Here is a 17,984-nt window from a genome sequence, read left to right on the forward strand (position 1 = left end):
TTGGGGAGTCGGCGGGGCAAGAGGGCTTGGGCTCCCTTTTGCCCCGATCGTGTCGGGGAGTCGGGGGGGCAAGAGGGCTCGAGCTCTCTCTTGCCCCGATCGTGTCGGGGGTGCCGCGGTTGGCTGGGGCAAGAGGGCTTGAGCTCCCTCTTGCCCCAATCGTGTCGGGGAGTCGGGACCGCCAAGAGGAAGCAGCAGGACACCGGTAGGAGCTTCTACATGATGGGGGGGTCGGGAGGCTGTGGGGGTGCGAGCGGTCTTTCAGGGTGGGGGTGCGGGTGGGAGTGCGTGCGAGCGGTCCTTCGGGGTGGGGGTGCGTGCGAGCGGTCCTTCGGGGTGGGGGTGCGAGCGGTCCTGCGGGGGGGGGTGTGAATCAGACGTCGGGGGGCATCAGGCTTTCAGGGTGGGGACAGGACTTCAAGGGGGAGAGGAAAGTCGGGGCGGGCGAAAGGAGAGTCGGGGTGGCCAGAGGAGAGTCGGGGCGGGCGAAAGGAGAGTCGGGCAGCATGCGCGGTATAAGGGTGTGCGCGGTATATAAAAATTTCTGTACATAAATTTGTGTTTTTCGCGTGCTATGCCCGTGTGCGCGTTTTACACGGGTGCACGTTATCTACGTGAAAATACGGTACTTATACAATTATATTTAATTGTTCAAATAGCTTCTGTTCTTATTATGAATACATATTCATTAGGGATATCTTGAAAACCTGACTGGCCAGGGGTCCAGTCCCTCAGGACAGGTTTAAGAACCACCGGAGTAGATAATGCAAAAGTAAAGCATAGCCATTAAAAACAAATTGTTTACATATTAGGCTTTGATGTGCTTACAGGATTAGAATGATCTGAAGCTGTGCTAGCAGCAGATGGAGTTCGGGATACTACAGGACTCATGAGCTGCGGCAATGGGCCTCGGGCAATAACAAGCTCTACATTATCTTTTGCTTTCTGCAGGATGCCGATGGCTTGTTGATGTGTAATTGTCTGATCAAGTATTTGTCCATTAATAGAAAGGATCTGATCCGCTTCTTTTAATTTTCCATTTCTATGAACAAAGAAATAAATAGGTTGAGAAGGAGGAAGTACAGCAGAAGGGCAAATTAAGTATATAAGCACAGTAACAGAGAAAGTTTAGCCATATTTTTTGAAGAGGTGTAATATCCAAATTGTATTACACGTCTGATATAATACCCACATGGCAAGTTTGGAGAATCAGACCTTAATCCATATGGTTTTCAGATAAGACTAAGGTATTTAAGAAATTTTTGCAGTAGGCAAGAAAAATAATCTAGTACCGTGTTTCCCAAAATTAAGACCTACCCCAAAAATAAGCCCTAGTATGATTTTAAAGATGGTCCTAATATAAGCCCTACCCTAAAAATAAACCCTAGTTAAGCTCAACCCCCAAAGCCACCTTGACACTGCCTGATATGCCAATCATCTCTCCCTTCATCTCCTCCACCCCAATTCTTCCTCTTTCCTTTCTCTCCCCCCCCCCCCCATGTGCAGCATATTTCCTCGCCTCTCACCCATCCCCTTGTGCAGTAGCTCTGAGGCCTCCAAAAAGAGCACTGAATGTGCCTTCCTTCTGCAGCATCTTGCTATCCCTCCCTCCCATCCCTCTGTGCAGTGAAATCCCACCGACCCTTCCACCAAGAACCTGACATACCTCCAACTCTGAAGCCTCCAAAACAGCGGTGGCAACAGCAGCTCTGAACAGGCTGCTTCATTGCCTTCCCCGCCGGGGCCTTCTCTCTGCCGCGTCACTGACATCATCAGCAACTTTCTCAACTTTTCTCAGTCTATGTTTTCTCAAAGGCCTAGTTGGATATGTGTCAGTAAACTCTGCTTTTTTCCTTTTTAATGTGGTCTTTTATTGAAAAAAGTGCAGAAAGGATGTTATTCATACTCATGTTTCTCCTCTTGGCCTCAGTCAGGAATCTTATTTTATCCTCAGTTTCCTATACAGATTTTAGTCCTTTATAATTGATCGTGTATACTACTTTAAAATTAAAACATCTAAAATAAATAAAACAGATTAGTTTTCTGAATGCTATTGGATGAGATTAGGATGCATGTGGAATTATGAATCTCTCACCTATGGGTTATACTGCCTTCTTGAATCTCCTGCACAAATATTCCCAATTCTCCTCTGTTTTCACTCTTTAAACCCACAACACTAAACCCCAATCCACCAGCTGGGGGTTTAATGAGCTTCAACACCTCAGTCTGACGACCCTGTAAAAAAAAAAACCCAAAAACAATGAACACACAACATGAAAGCATACAATCATGGTGGATTTTACTTCAGGAGCCCCTTTTACAAAACCTTAAAATGGACTAATACATTAAGTGCCACACAGCCCTTAGATATAAAATAGGATGTGCAGCATTTAGCATATGCTAGGCTTTAGTAAAAGGGCCCCTTAGTGTGTGAATGCCACATTCAAAAGACTACTGATTATGCAAGATTTAAATATATTTATCTGGTATTAACCTAAAATTATGCAGATAAGAATAAGTGCTCTAATGAATACCACCTGTACATATATGTGACCACCTCTGGGAAAAGGTAACTAAATTAGCATATCCAAAATGTTGAACATGGCTGATTTTTCATGTCATGAGTCCAAAGCAGTCTTAAAAAGTTATATGTTTGACCTTCTTTCCACATAAAAGGATGGGGTTGGATTGTGTTACAAATTGTTTTCTCTAACAGAATACATTAAAACCTTATTATTTGCTTCTGGAGCCTTTAGTCTCCTTTTCCCAGAGATAGTCACATACATCCTGAAAACATTAGGGCAGTTACACACGTATTTCTGCGGACCAAAGCATTTGTAAGTTTAGCAGAACAAAATTCAGTATAGAGCTATCTGGATAAATAGCACTGGTCAACAAGCATTTTGTTACTGGAGTTCTGTCACCTGTACCTTAATCTGACTCTAAATATGAAAACAGTTTTTGTCTATCACATCCTGTTTTTAAGTTATGCGTTTGTGTTTATATCATTTTCGTCAATAACGCTACCATGAAGCGTTGATATTTTACTGTTTCTGTAATACATTTTTGCATTTTAGGACAGCTCATCGATCACATATACCAGTAATTTGATAGTTCATACTAAAAAGTGAGTGTGCTGCTTTTTCTACCTGTGAATTTTTATATTTTGTTTGTTTTTGTCTAAGATATTATAATTATTATAAACAGATGAGGTTGTGTTAACCATCCTGATAATTTCTGTTATCCCAGGACAAGTAGGCATGATATTCTCACATGTGGGTGACGTCATCTACGGAGCCCCGATGCGGAAGCATTTTCAAGCAAACTTGATTGAAGATTTAAGTTTGCTCTGCTGCTCCACGCATGCGTGCCTTCCTGCTCCACTAGGGGGCGCATCCCCTCGTGGTCTCCAGTTCAAAATTTTCCACTGAGCCTAGAAGTCGTGTTTTTTCAGGCTCTGCCCCAACTGCCTTCTAGCACCGCAATTTTTTCTTGTTTTTCTTGATTTAGTCGCTGTGCGCGAGTTTTTTCTTGTTTCAACTGTTCCTGCTTCGTTTTTCACTGACCCGGAGGCTTCCGGGTCCCCGTGGCCACGTGGCTATTCGAGCCGCGGACAGTTTCGATTATATGTCCCGGCCTTTGACCGGCTTTAAAAAGTGCTCCCGGTGCGAGCGGCTTCTTTCCATCACAGACCCGCATCGCCGGTGCATCCTCTGCCTGGGGGCCGCTCATCCAACCGACTCCTGCCCCCAGTGCGCTACTTTCCAGAACCGGGCCCTCCGTCGAAGGAAAGCCCGCATGGCGGATCTCTTCGCCCCGGACCAACCCTCTACCTCGGCCTCGAGGTCGGCCCCGGCCTTGACCTCGGCCCCGAATACCTCAGCATCGCCTCGAGACTCGAACCCGAAGCCCTCGGGACAACAGAAAACCTCGGCTCCGGGTAAGTCCCCTCTTCCCTCTTCAGGTTCTGTGCCAGCAAAGAAACCGGCCTCGGGGACACCGGCGACGCATGGCGGAAGTCCCATGCTTATAGCCCCGGCGAAGCCCTCCAAGCCTTCGGGCCGTGCCTCCATCACACGGGAATACTCTGATACAAGGTCGCCCCCGGTGGAGTGCACCGAGGCAGTGGACATGCCCTCGATGCTGTCCGTACCCGTTTTCCAGGACCTACTCCGAGCGATGATCTCGTCGGAGCTGTCCGCTGCAATGGCCCATTTGCAACCAGCCTCGACCTCGACCCCGCATGTGCCAGACCAGCCTGAGCCTCGCGTCGAGCCACCTCGAAGAAAAGCGCACAAGCTTCGCCGCATTCCATCTTCCTCGGACTCCTCACCGAGGCACCCGAGGCGATCTCCCCCCACAGACCACCGCGGTGCAAAACGTTGTGCTAAAACGACAGAAACCTCGAACCGCCATACCTCCAAGAAGGCCCGGGGTTCCCCCACTCTACGAGGCCGTTCACCTACACCTCGTACGGGACCGCTAAGGGTGGCTGAGTTATCACTCTCCAACCCGCGCATCCTCCCAACTCCCCCTCGGACCGGGACTCCGACCCGAGGTCGCAGGTTTTCACCGAGGGAGTCCGGGTCGAGGTCACCAATTCGACATCGATCGGTACCTCGAACCCCGACATCGTCTCCGAGGGGCTCCTCGAGACGTCAGAGATCTACGACCCCGGAACACTTTCACAGTACTTCCCCGGTCTCGGAGCGTGGATCGGAGCAGGAACCTCGCTACTCGAGGGAAGCCTCCCCATCCTTCTCCACCCGACGGAGGTCTCGTTCACCGACCCCGCACGGGGCCTCGGGAACATCTCGCCCATCCTTCACTCACTTTGTCCAGGACATGGGCCACGCCTTGAACTTAGACCTCCAGTCCAACTCCAGGTACTCTAAGGAATACCTAGCGAGCTGGATATGCCATCCCTGCCCAGAGAGTCCCTCCGCTTACCGCCTAACCCGGTACTCCAACAGGCCTTCTTCAGGAACCTAGAGACCCCCTACATGGTCACAGCCGTACCCTCCAAAATCGAGGCCAAGTACCGCACAGTACCCTACCCGGGATTCGAACAACCACAGCTCTCCCACCAGTCGCTGCTAGTAGAATCCTCCTTGAAAAAGGCCCACCCATCCCGGGTCTCAGCCGCGGTCCCCCCAGGCCGAGAAGGCCGAACCCTAGACAAGTTCGGCAGGAGACTATATCAAAATGCCATGATGGCCTCTAGGGTGCAAAGCTACACTTTCACCTTCACATCCTACCTCAAACACCTCATTGGCCTATTGAGAGCCTTTGAGACTGACCTACCGGCCTCCCGCCAAGGAGCGTTTGGCCTGCTTTTAGAGTCCCTCTCCAACCTGCGCCTCCATCTATTCCACGCGGCCTACGATGGCTTCGAACTCTCCTCCAGAGAGGCAGCCTTTGCTATCGCCATGCGCCGACTAGCTTGGCTGCGCCTGGTCGACATGGACCCCAACTTACAGGACCGGTTGGCTAACCTACCCTGCGTGGGAAAAGAACTGTTCGATGACACGATCGAGGCGGCTACAAAACGCCTCTCCGAACACGAACGCTCGTTTGCCTCCCTCGTCCGGCAAAAACCTAAACCGCCCGCGCCCAGGCCATTCAGGGCCCCTCCACGCCGCTACCCTCAAAAATCCACCCCTCCCTTCTCACGGCCTCCACCCAGGCGTCCGCAAGCCCACCACCGGGCCATGCCCAAGTCCCAACCGCCTGCGACTTCCAAACCATCCCCGTCCTTTTGACGGGATTCGCGGAAGGGGACGGGCACCCTCCGCCATAGTCCCAGGCCTCCTTTCCATCGGGGGCCGCCTCAAAGCCTTTTACCCTCGCTGGGAACAAGTCACGTCGGACGCATGGGTCCTTGGCGTGATCTCATCAGGATACTCTCTCAACTTTCGGGCCATTCCTCCATACAACCCCCCAAGGAATTGCCCTCCCAACCGGACGCAGCTACCCCTACTCCTCTCCGAGGCTCGAGACCTGCTTTGCCTCAGGGCAGTGGAGGAGGTTCCCCCCGACCAACGGGGGAAGGGCTTCTACTCCCGCTACTTCCTGGTACCGAAAAAAACGGGAGACCTACGCCCAATACTAGACTTGAGACGCCTCAACAAATTTCTAGTACGGGAAAAATTTCGGATGCTTTCCCTACCGACCCTCTACCCCCTGATCGACGAGGGCGACTGGCTCTGCTCCCTCGATCTGAAGGAGGCGTACACACATGTCCCAGTACACCCCGCTCACCGCAAGTTCTTGCGTTTTTAGGTAGGGGACTGGCACCTACAATACCGAGTCCTCCCCTTCGGCCTAGCATCATCACTTCGGGTCTTCACCAATGCCTCGTGGTGGTCGCAGCAACCTTACGTTCCCAGGGCCTCCAGGTATTCCCCTACCTGGACGACTGGCTGATCAAAGCCCCGTCCAGGGAAGAGGTTATCTCAGCGACCCAACAGACTATTACCTACCTACAAAGTCTGGGGTTCGAAATAAACTTCTCAAAATCCCAACTACGCCCCTCGCAGTCCCTACAGTTCATCGGGGCCACGCTGGATACGGTTCGCCTCCGTTCCTTCCTCCCCCCTCCGCGTCTAGAGGCGTTAGTAAGTCTGAGTCGAAGGATCTCTCTGCTGACCTCGGTATCAGCTCGACAGATGATGACTCTCCTAGGCCACATGGCCTCCACCGTCCATGTCACACCCTTCGCCCGCCTCCATCTGAGAATCCCTCAATGGACCCTGGCCAATCAATGGCGTCAAGACCCGATCGACCGTCCCATGACAGTGACTCCTTCCTTGCAAAGATCGCTCCGCTGGTGGGCCGACTCTTCAAATCTTTCCAAAGGTTTACTCTTCCTCGCCCCTCATCACAGCAAGGTACTCACCACGGACTCGTCAGAGTACGCTTGGAGAACCCATCTGGACGGCCTACGCACGCAGGGGATGTGGTCAGCGGAAGACCGCCACTGTCACATCAACGTGCTAGAGCTCCGGGCCATCTATCTCGCAGCTGTAGCCTTTCAACATCTGCTCCACGACCGGGTGGTCCTCATCCGAACCGACAACCAAGTAGCAATGTACTATGTAAACAAACAAGGAAGAACAGGGTCTTGGTCCCTCTGTCGGGAAGCCCTGCGCCTCTGGAAATGAGCAATCTCCAATAACACCTTCCTTCGAGCGGTGTACATACAAGGATAACAAAACTGTCTGGCGGACAGACTCAGCCGCCTCCTCCAGCCACACGAGTGGTCACTGCACTCTCAAACCCTACGACAGGTGTTCAAACAGTGGGGGACACCTCAAATAGATCTGTTCGCATCCCCCCAAAATCACAAACTGCCTCTCTTCTGCTCCAGGATGTACTCCCCGGACCGGCTCGAGGCCGACGCCTTCCTCCTCGACTGGGAGGGAAGGTTGCTGTACGCGTTCCCGCCGTTTCCTCTGATCCTGCGGACGCTTGTCCACCTGAAAACAGTACAAGCCACCCTGATCCTGATTGCTCCTCGCTGGCCACGCCAGCCTTGGTTTTCCCTTCTACTTCAACTCAGTGTCAGAGATCCACTGCCTCTGCCTCGGTTTCCCTCTCTACTATCACAGGGTCAGGGTTCGCTGTTACATCCCAATCTTCAATCTCTTCATCTGAATGCTTGGTTTCTTTCCCCCTGACTTCTCTCCCCGTGTCTCAATCAGTCAAGGAGATATTGGAGGCCTCTAGAAAGACCTCAACGAGAACCTGCTACTCCCAAAAGTGGACCAGATTCTCAGCCTGGTGCTCCTCTCACAGCCAGGACCCGGTGTCAGTCCCCGTCCACCTGGTCCTTGACTATTTACTTCAATTATCTCACTCCGGCCTAAAGACCAACTCCATTCGAGTACACCTCAGTGCGATTGCAGCCTTCCATCAGCCCCTAGTCTCTCGCTTCATGAAGGGTCTTCTGAATGTCCACCCTCCTCTCAAACCTCCTCCGGTGGTTTGGGACCTTAACGTGGTTCTGGCTCAACTAATGAAACCTCCATTTGAGCCCCTAGACAAATGCCATCCAAAATTCCTCACTTGGAAGGTGATTTTCCTGCTTGCGCTCACTTCCGCTCGGCGGGTTAGTGAGCTACAAGCTCTAGTGGCGGACCCACCCTTCACAGTATTCCATCACGACAAGGTGATACTCCGCACTCATCCAAAGTTCTTGCCTAAAGTAGTGTCTGATTTTCATCTCAATCAGTCCATTGTCTTACCTGTGTTTTTTCCCAAGCCCCACTCTCATCCCGGGAGGTGGTGCTCCACACTCTTGACTGTAAGAGAGCGTTGGCCTTCTACCTCCAACGCACTCAACCACACCGGAAAGTCCCACAATTGTTTTTGTCCTTCGACCCAAACCGGTTAGGCCACCCAGTCTCCAAGCGCACCTTGTCCAACTGGTTGGCCGATTGCATCTCCTTCTGCTACGCTCGGGCTGGTCTCGCACTGCATGGTCGAGTAACGGGACACAAGGTCCGAGCGATGGCAGCCTCCGTATTGTTCCTCCGGTCCACACCTATTGAGGAAATCTGCAAGGCTGCCACGTGGTCTTCGGTTCATACTTTCACCTCCCATTACTGTTTGGCTCACTGTCCAGGAGCGATGGCCGGTTCGGCCAATCGGTTTTGCGAAATCTATTTGCTTAAATTGCCAACTTCCCTCCATCCCTTTTCAGTTAGCTTGGAGGTCACCCACATGTGAGAATATCATGCCTGCTTGTCCTGGGATAAAGCACAGTTATTTACCGTAACAGGTGTTATCCAGGGACAGCAGGCATATATTCTCACAACCCGCCCACCTCCCCGAGGTTGGCTTCTTTGCTAGTTAAGTGAACTGGAGACCACGAGGGGATGCGCCCCCTAGTGGAGCAGGAAGGCACGCATGCGTGGAGCAGCAGAGCAAACTTAAATCTTCAATCAAGTTTGCTTGAAAATGCTTCCGCATCGGGGCTCCGTAGATGACGTCACCCACATGTGAGAATATATGCCTGCTGTCCCTGGATAACACCTGTTACGGTAAGTAACTGTGCTTTATATCTGCGGACAATTTACTGCACAAGATCAGCGAAAGAATCTATCCAGCAGGCTTCAAAGTGCATACAAGCATTATTTTGGCTGTTACGTTGGCAACCAAGATAAAGCATGGGCACCTCATGTGTGCTGCAGTTTACTATTCCAGATTTAACACTGGCTGAATGAAAAACAGAAGAAGATGCCTTTTGCTGTACTCATGGTGTGGAGTTAAACAACAAATCATCTCTCAGACTGTTTTTTCTGCATTACAAAAATTGCCGGATTCACAAAAAGAAATAAATCAAAAATTGTGTATCCTGATTGCCTGTCAGCAATGAAACCCGTTCCTCATGATTCAGAGAATCTAGTTCCAATTCCTCCTTCTACATCTGCAGCACAATGTGCCAAAAGTTCAGATGAAGAATGTGCCTCTGCTGCTGTGGTGTTGCATGAACCTGAATTGGATGAAAAACAACCTCAAGATTATCTTAATGATCTAGTTAGAGACCTGTCACTGTCAAAGGAGAAAGCAGAATTGTTGGGTTCAAGGCTGAAGGCAATGGAATCTTAAGGCAGGACACCAAAATATCTTTTTTTCTATGATCGTCGCACCATTCTGGCTTCCTTTTACCAAATGGAAGGAAACATTTGTTTTTGTACTGATATTAATGGTCTCATGCATGAACTGGGATATGAGTAAATCAAGGAAAATTTTTGTAGTTTACCCTCAATTACATCACTTTCTTTTCCAGAGATTTGACATCGATATGTAAACATTTCTTAAGAAAGACTGAATTTTTCAAAGGGTGTCCCAATTTTTTCACGACTATATTTATATATTTTTTCATATACTGATTTAAACATTTGTTGTTGGATTCATTCTTCAACATACATTTTGCTATCCTTTTAAAATTGCTACATTTTGTTATAGTATGTTTTCATCGTTGTATCATCTAATAAGGCAAACATGTTTTTTGGGTTTCGCCTAATATGTATTTCATTTTTTGTTATGTATTTTATCATTTGTTATATATGTGTTCATCTTTTATTAATAATAATAATAATAATAACAACTTTATTTCTTCTATACTGCCATAATCTTACGACTTCTAGGCGGTTCACAGTAAAGAGAGCTAGATAGTCAGCGAATTACAGAATACAAATGGCGAGGATGATACAGTACAATCAGTGAATTACAGATTACAATTAGTAAAGTACGATACGATACAATACAATTAGTACAATACATGCATTTCTCAAGTTATCAGCATGGAGTTAATCGTTTAGAACTGGTAACTGATTAGGAGATAAATCTGTTGAATAGTGCTGTCTTGATTTCTTTCCGAAATGCGACATAGGTCAGCCTAGCTCTGTTGATGTAGTTGCCTAGCCAGGTCTGCTGTTTACTAGCTTGAGAAAGTTCTGTCCATAAAGGACATGTATTTGCAATCAGTGATCCTTGGGTAGACAAAAAGATTGGAGTTTCTGGTTGTCCTACTGGGAATGTGTAGCTCGAAATGTGGTAAGAGATAGGTAGGGGCCATTCCTCACACCAGTTTAAAGCATAAGCAAGAGAACTTGAAAATTATTCGCGCCTCTATTGGTAACCAGTGTAGCAGTTTATAGTAGGGGCTAACATGCTCGCTTTTTTTTAGTCCGAATATTTAGTGGACGGTCGTGTTCTGCACTATTCTTAATTTTTTTATAGTTTTTTTAGGTATACCCACATAGATGATGTTGCAGTAGTCCAATGTGGAAAGGACCAATGACTGAACCAGGAGCCTAAAAGATAGAGGGTCGAAATATTTTTTAATGGTCTTCAATTTCCTTAGTGCATAAAAGCACTTTTTTGCCACCAGTTTTGTGTGTTCGATCATGGTCAGGTGGGTGTCTAATGTGATTCCTAGTATTTTTATGGTTTTTGTTATTGGGTAATCGTGACCATTTAGGTGTAAAGATGTTCTGGTAATTTTATCCTTTGGGCTTGCCAGGAAAATTTTTGTCTTTTCTGTGTTTAATTTCAATTTAAAATTGATTGTCCACTGTTCAATTTCAGTCATGATATGGGTAATGTGTTCTAAAGTTTCATTGGTCACGTTATTCAGCGGAATTAAAATAGAGATATCATCAGCATATATGTAGTATTTTAGGTTTAAGTTTTGCAATAGATGACCTAAAGATGAAATGTAGATATTAAACAAGATGGGAAATAGTGGAGAGCCTTGGGGCACCCCGGAAGGATTTTTCCAAGAGCTGGAGTATTTCCCATCGCAGACTACTTGATATGATCTTTTGGACAAAAAACCCTGAAACCAGTTCAAAACTCTTCCCGAGAGCCCCAATCTTTACATGTGCTTATATTTGTAAACTCCTGACACAGGCCATAGGGCCAAAACACGCTCGTTCTGAGTCACTTGAGAGAACTGAGGTCAAACAATAAAGTATCGCAATAGTTTTTGGTCATCTCTACTGTGCTTTTGTGTACTGTAAAACTAACATTATTTGAAAGAAAAAAAGGTAGCAAATTACCGCTAATAATTCAAAGTGACACACTTTTCTAAACAAAATAATTTGAATTTGATATGTTAATTTACTGATAATTTTTTAAAATGCATTTCAGATTGGAACAGTAATCATGGGCAATGTGTCATAAAGGTCAAAGTGAGAATCCAGACACTGTATGAACAAGGTTTTTTGAGCAAAGGCAACGATGGCTACATATCATCTCAGAAGCTGGAAGCTCAGCATTGGAAAGAACATTTGTCATTAGGACCGCAAAATTCTGACACATTGTTAAATCTTTTAAATGGCATTATTTTACTGTGTTTTAAGCTTATATATTTTTAATGTGCAAGAATCGTTATGCAGTAATGTGCAAGAATCGTTATGCTAAAATATCAGTACAGGCAGTCCCTGGTTTAAGAACACTTGACTTATGTCGAACTTGTACTTACGAACCAGGGTACTGCCTCTCCCTTCTTGTGCCAAAGCGCCCCTTCTTTTTCCCTTCCGTGTCCCAACGCACCCCTTGTTGTCCCCTCTGTTCCGTGTCCCAAATTCATGCCTTCGGTGGGTGTTTATCTCCTCTGGCCAGCTTCCTCCTCCCAGCCACATTTCTCCAGGCAAAACTGCAAGAAGCGGCTCCTGCACGTGGTCCCCTGGTCTTCGCAAAGCTGCGATTGGCAACTCATGCATGTGGCCCACTGACTCATGCATGTGGCCCACAGACATCAGAGGAAAGGCTTCTGGGTCAGTGGGATGCGTGCAGCAGCTGCTGATCATGGCTTCGTGAAGACCAGCGGACCGAATGCAGGACCCACCGCTCGCAGCTTTGCTAAGAGAAGTGCGGCTGGAAGGAGGGAGCCAGCCAAATGAAGTAAATGAGGAAGGCATGAATTTGGGACGCAGAACGGAAGGGGATTATGAGGGGCGTGTTGGGACATGGAAGGGAGGAGGAGGGTCGCATTGGGAGAGGAAGGGAAGAATAGGGACTACGCTGACATAGGAAGGGAGAAGCAGGGTTGCGTTGGGATACAGAAGGAAGGGAGGGGGCAGAAACTTTGGACAAAGGATGGAAGGAGGGAGGGAGCACGAACAAGGGACACAGAATGGAGTGAGGGAGCGGAGCATGAACTTGGGACATAGGATGGAATAATGGAGAAGTGAGGGAAAGAGATGCTGAGGTGAGGAGGGAATAGAAAGGAAGAATTGCTGGGCACAGGTGTCTGAGTGAGAGGGAAAGAGATGGTGCACATGGGAAAATGAAGATAGCAAGTGAATTGTTGGGCATAGGGAGGGAAAAAGAAATATTGGACATGGTGGTGGGAGAGGCATAAGGTACATATGCATGGGGGAGAAATGTTGGATGTGGTGGTGGAGAGGGAACAGCTGGACTGATGAAAAACAAAAATAAGTGTAAATCTCCTATCTTTTCTTTCTATTTAAACTGCAGTACTTTATTTTGAGGACTGTTTCTTTAATGTTTTTATAGACTGTGTACTGTACAGGATCCGAGTAACATACAAATTCATCTTAAGAACGGTTTAAACGGAACTTGTTCTTAACCCGGGGACTGCCTGTAACATCAACTTAGGTTAAAATAATTAAATGTTATTTAATAGTAATATATTAACTATGATGACTAAGTAAGTATGTAAAATTTTTCACTGAAATTCAAAGCGATTGCTGAGAAAACTGTAGGGGGTTACTTTTTTTTCGCTTCACTCTGTATATGTATCCATATATACCCACATACATACACAGTTTCATTAACTGCCTCATTACATTTTTTTTTTTTAAAAAACCCTAATAGCTGCAAACCCCTATTTGAGTATGAAAATATGTTTTAGCATTTTCCTGACCATGTCAAAACACTGTTTAGTCGTCAAACAATACAAAATGTTCTTACCAGAGCCATATTTTTAATTATTTGATCAAACTCTTCACTGAGTGGTTTACCATTAATCTGAACAGTGACATATCTTGATGTTGTTTCCAATAAATTAACACTATTGTCAATCTGCTCAGCCAATGAATGGGATCCATTATGTGAGTAAGACCCAGAAATGACTCCATGATGTACACTTGGTGATGGCAGAGATGGTGATCCATTAACCTAGAAATAATGCAAAATATAACAGAATGTTAATTTTAAAGTGTAACAGAACAATTACAGGCAATCCTCGAGTTAAGAATGGGTTCCGTTTTTTAAATCGTTCTTAAGTTGAATTTGTATGTAACTCAGATCCTAGTATTCTTCTCACCTTCTCCACCTCCTTGAGGCCCCTCTTGCATCCCTTTTCATCCATCCCACTGATCCCTCTCCACCACCATAGATAGCATTACTCCCTCATCTCTCTCTTCCCCATGCATTTCTACCTCACTCCTCTCCCATCACCATGCCCAATAATTCTCTCTCCCTACCTATGCCCAACAATTTTCCTCTTCCTTCTTCTTCCCATGTGCACCATCTCTTTCCTTCTCACTCAGACAACCAATTCTCTCTTTCTATTCCCTCCCCCACCTCAGCATCTTTTTTCCTTACTCCCTCCATTCTTCCATCCTATGGCTCCCCTCCCTCCCTCCATTCTGTGTCCCAAGTTCCTGCCATTCCCTCCTTCCTTCCATCCTTGTCTGAAATTTGTGCTTTCTCCCTCTCAAGTCCTAATACACCCCTCTCTCTCCCTCCCGTGTCCCAATGCGCCACTCTCCTTCCCTCCATTCTGTGCCTCAAGTAAGTGCCTCTCTCTGGAGGGTGGTTACCTTCTTCTGGCCGACTCCCTCCTCCTTCCAGCTACTCCCATGTCAGAGGGAAGGCTTCTGCCTCAGCATTGGAAAACGCATAGGAGCCGCTGTCCACAGCTTTGTGCAGAGAAACAACTGTGGCTGGAAGGAGGAGGGACAGAAGGTAAATACCCATCGGTGGGAGGCATGTACTTGGGGCACAGAATGGAGGGAGGGAGGAAAGGAGAGAGAGGGGTGTGTTGGAACTCGAGGGAGAGGGGCATGTTGGGACACTGAAGGTAGAGCAGGACCCACATTCGTAAGTATGAGTACGACATAAGTCCGATGTTCGTAAAACGGGGAGTGCCTGTATTAATTTTGTTTTTGTACACAGTACTGTGCAAGAAAAGCACTACTATAGGAACATAATGAATACCATAGGTTCTAATTATTTACTACAAGTAATAAAAGTGCTTTAGATTTAATATTTTCCAGCTGAAATGGTCAATGCCCTTTACATGAAAGTACTTCACATTTAGAGCAAGCTATAGTAATGTCTAGGGTAAATGAGCTGCCAAAACGTCTGAAGGTCTCTGATTGCAAACACCTCCATTTCCAAAAGAATATTGAGAAAAGTTAAAGTAGTATTCTGCATTAAATGTCTGGCCCCTTGGAAGAAAGTCATTCATTGTAACACCTTCCTAATCCCAAAACACTGTAGCCAGGACCTTTCCTGCTGACCTTTGGGTCTTTAATTTCTTTGGCCTTGGAGAACCTGAGTGCCGCCATTGCAAGGACTATTGTTTTGTCTCAGGATCATAGTGATGTAACCATATTTCATCAACAGTAACTAGTCATGGATTAACAGAAAGAAGATTACCAAAGATAAGAACCTAATATTCCATTCTGCTACATCCACTACGGTACGAAAGGTGATGTACCAAAGTAATGGCAACGTCTAGGGTAGGACAGACGAGCATGCCCACAGTATCGAGGCCCCAAAGGCAGAATCATATCGAGCCATCATATCCACTCTAAAATCTCGTGAAGGTATGAAAGGAATACCAAGTAGCTGCTCTACAAATTTCAGCAGGATGAACTGTTCGAGATTCCGCCCACGAAGATGCAACACTCCTAGTCAATTGAGCCTTGAGAGAAACCAGCGGCTGCTTACCACAGGCAATTTAAGTTGATGAAATGGCCATGCGGATCCATCTGGCAATAGAGGCCTTGAACATCGGCCTACCACATCTGAATTGACTAGTCAGGACAAACAGGTGTCAGAAAGGCAAATTCATTAATCCTTTCTAAGTAGTGAAGTAAGACGCTTCACACTTCCAGTTTCCATAATATCCTTATCCTTCTTCTCTGACCCCGTGGGATGAAAAGCAGGTAAACAAACTTCCTGGTAGACATGGACATCCAAAACCACTTTCAAAAGGAAGGAAGGAACTGTATGGAGAGATACCCCTGCCTCCATGATCCGGAAAAGGGCTCTTTATAAGAAATACGCCTTACTGAAACAATCACCATGAGGAACACTGTCTTAGCCGTAAGGTCCAGAAGGGATGCAGCCTTTAGCAGCTCAAAAGGAGCTTCAGCAAGCTCCTTCAGCACACTATTAAGGTTCCATGTAGGAAAAGGCTGTTGTAGGGGTGGCAGCAAGCAAAGCACCCCCTGAGAAATCTAGTCACATCCAGATGAGCCTTAAGCGAACAGGAACCATTTTGTGCCATAGAACAGGAGAGGCCTGCCACCTGTACCAGAGTCCACAATGGCTAGCAACTGGGTATCATTAACACATAAGAATAGGCTAACACCAAAATCCTAGATAAGGGAAGTCAAGGGAGCCAGAAAGATTGTAAAGGGATAAGGACGAGCACCAAGAGACATTGCAAACAGATTAAGAAGAAAATCCCAATCCACCTGACGTGATCTATTAAGTAAAAAGTATTGGAATTTATTCGCATAAAAAACTACAACGACATGCCAGAAAAAAAAAGCTCTTGTTGACTCCTTAATAAAAATGATTTTAAAAAAAAAGAGAAAAGTTTAACAGCATTTTCAACAAAAATGTAAAATTATTATGCAAATTTTTTCACTAATTTATTGAACTCTAGGAAAAATAGGGTTTTTAAATATTTTCCTTAATTAGTGCTAGGTTCTTGATTTTCAGTTTGTACCTCAGAAAAGACATGTCTCGTTACAGCAGTGGTAAAAATATATTGTTGCTGAAACAAATCACAGCCACTTAACAGGTCAAGAATGCACGCTATCTCTACAGCCCACAGAAAGCAATAACAATTCCTGGTAATGCTTGGAAGCACCTTGTTTTCAGCTGATTAGCTCTCCCAGACACCAACCACATTATGCATTCTTTACATTTTTAGAGTTCAGCGTTAAATTCCTTTCCACTAATGGAAAAGTCAACAAATACAGCAATACTGTGCATTTCCAAATCAATTATGAAAGATCCAATTGAAAATATTCCAGCAGCACTTTTTATTTTAATTAACCCAAGACAGAGAAGCAGGACTTGAATTCCAAATAAAACATGTATAAAAAGTAAAATTAAACAGTAAAGCTATAGAACCATTTAAATGTGGGCAATTCATGTTTATTTTTCATTTCATGTTTTAAAGCTATGTATCTGTAGCAGATAATCTCTGTGGACAGCAGAATACAAGTCCTCACAATGCTCCAGTTTTGTAACTTTCTAGAAGACTCGTAGTCTCACAAAGATTGCCGCTGGATCTCACAGCAGCCTTTTTTTTTTTAACTACGGAGAATGCTGGACAGGAGCGTAGAGGGTCACTCCTGTTCCGCTTCATTGCTGGACCACCAGGGACCTAAGGTAGTCTTGTAGGGGGACCAGGAAGGGAGGAAATGGGGCGAGCTCGTTAGATAGTTGCATGAGCAAAGTCGTTGTGAGGGAAGTAAGGAGGGACTGACGACAGCTCCGGCTCCCCATACACCTGGACTACCATGGCAGTACTGGAGGCCTGCGGTGGGTGCAGAATGGGAGTTGGCTAGAATATAAACCGAGACCCCCATTTTTGGGTCATTTTTTTGGCCCCAAAATCTAAGTTTATATTTGAGTTTCAAGTTTTCTTTGCTTATATACGGTAAATGAATGGTATTGTACAATTAATTTGCTCATCAACCAATGCAGCACACCTTGGTTTTCTCACCATTAGGAGCACAATAATGCTGTTAAACAAAAAAAAATCTGCACACAACAGTACTAAAAAATAAATATATAGCCATGCTAAGACATGCTATTGAGCTTTCTAAAAAGGGGCCTTTAGTGTGTTCACCATTAGGACAAATCGGTTCAGAATGTTACAGCGCAGACTGGGAAACGGACATAAAGAGATGGTACGCTACCATTATGAAAATACTGCTTGATAAAACAGCCTTACACAAATACAGGTGTTCAGTACTGTATCACTCACCCTGATCAAACTCTAGCATGGCTGCCACTTTGATTCCCAAAGCCAACGCTTCAAACTGTCTTTTAAGGACCATGTCCACCTTGCAATCCTGCGTGTCCTTCAACATCACCCCTTCCTCACTCGAAAGAGAGGTACACTTAAGTCACTTGAGCTACCACAGAATCCATCTTCAGCTGTTGGAAGTCCGGAGTTTTAGGTTAAAGCCTAGACATAGCTTTTGCCATCTTTAGGCAACCTTCAGGGGACTACCATTGGTCAGTGACTA

At 46.2% G+C, this 17,984-nt stretch overlaps 1 protein-coding gene across 9 annotated transcripts in view; it reads right to left on the reverse strand.

Annotated features, from left to right (window-relative positions):
* The window catches only part of MPDZ (multiple PDZ domain crumbs cell polarity complex component), a 550,514-nt gene that overhangs the window by 497,540 nt on the left and 34,990 nt on the right, over positions 1-17,984 (reverse strand). For all 9 annotated transcript variants that reach the window (XM_033918951.1, XM_033918923.1, XM_033918958.1 and 6 more), the window contains exons 4-6: positions 13,450-13,656; positions 2,096-2,235; positions 829-1,042 (exon numbers count right to left, since the gene is read on the reverse strand). In XM_033918951.1, the coding sequence (XP_033774842.1) occupies positions 829-1,042; positions 2,096-2,235; positions 13,450-13,656 (561 nt within the window). The remainder of the gene's footprint in view (positions 1-828; positions 1,043-2,095; positions 2,236-13,449; positions 13,657-17,984) is intronic.

The sequence above is a fragment of the Geotrypetes seraphini genome, chromosome 1 (genome assembly GCF_902459505.1).
Source record: "Geotrypetes seraphini chromosome 1, aGeoSer1.1, whole genome shotgun sequence".
Taxonomy (NCBI): Eukaryota; Metazoa; Chordata; class Amphibia; order Gymnophiona; family Dermophiidae; genus Geotrypetes; species Geotrypetes seraphini.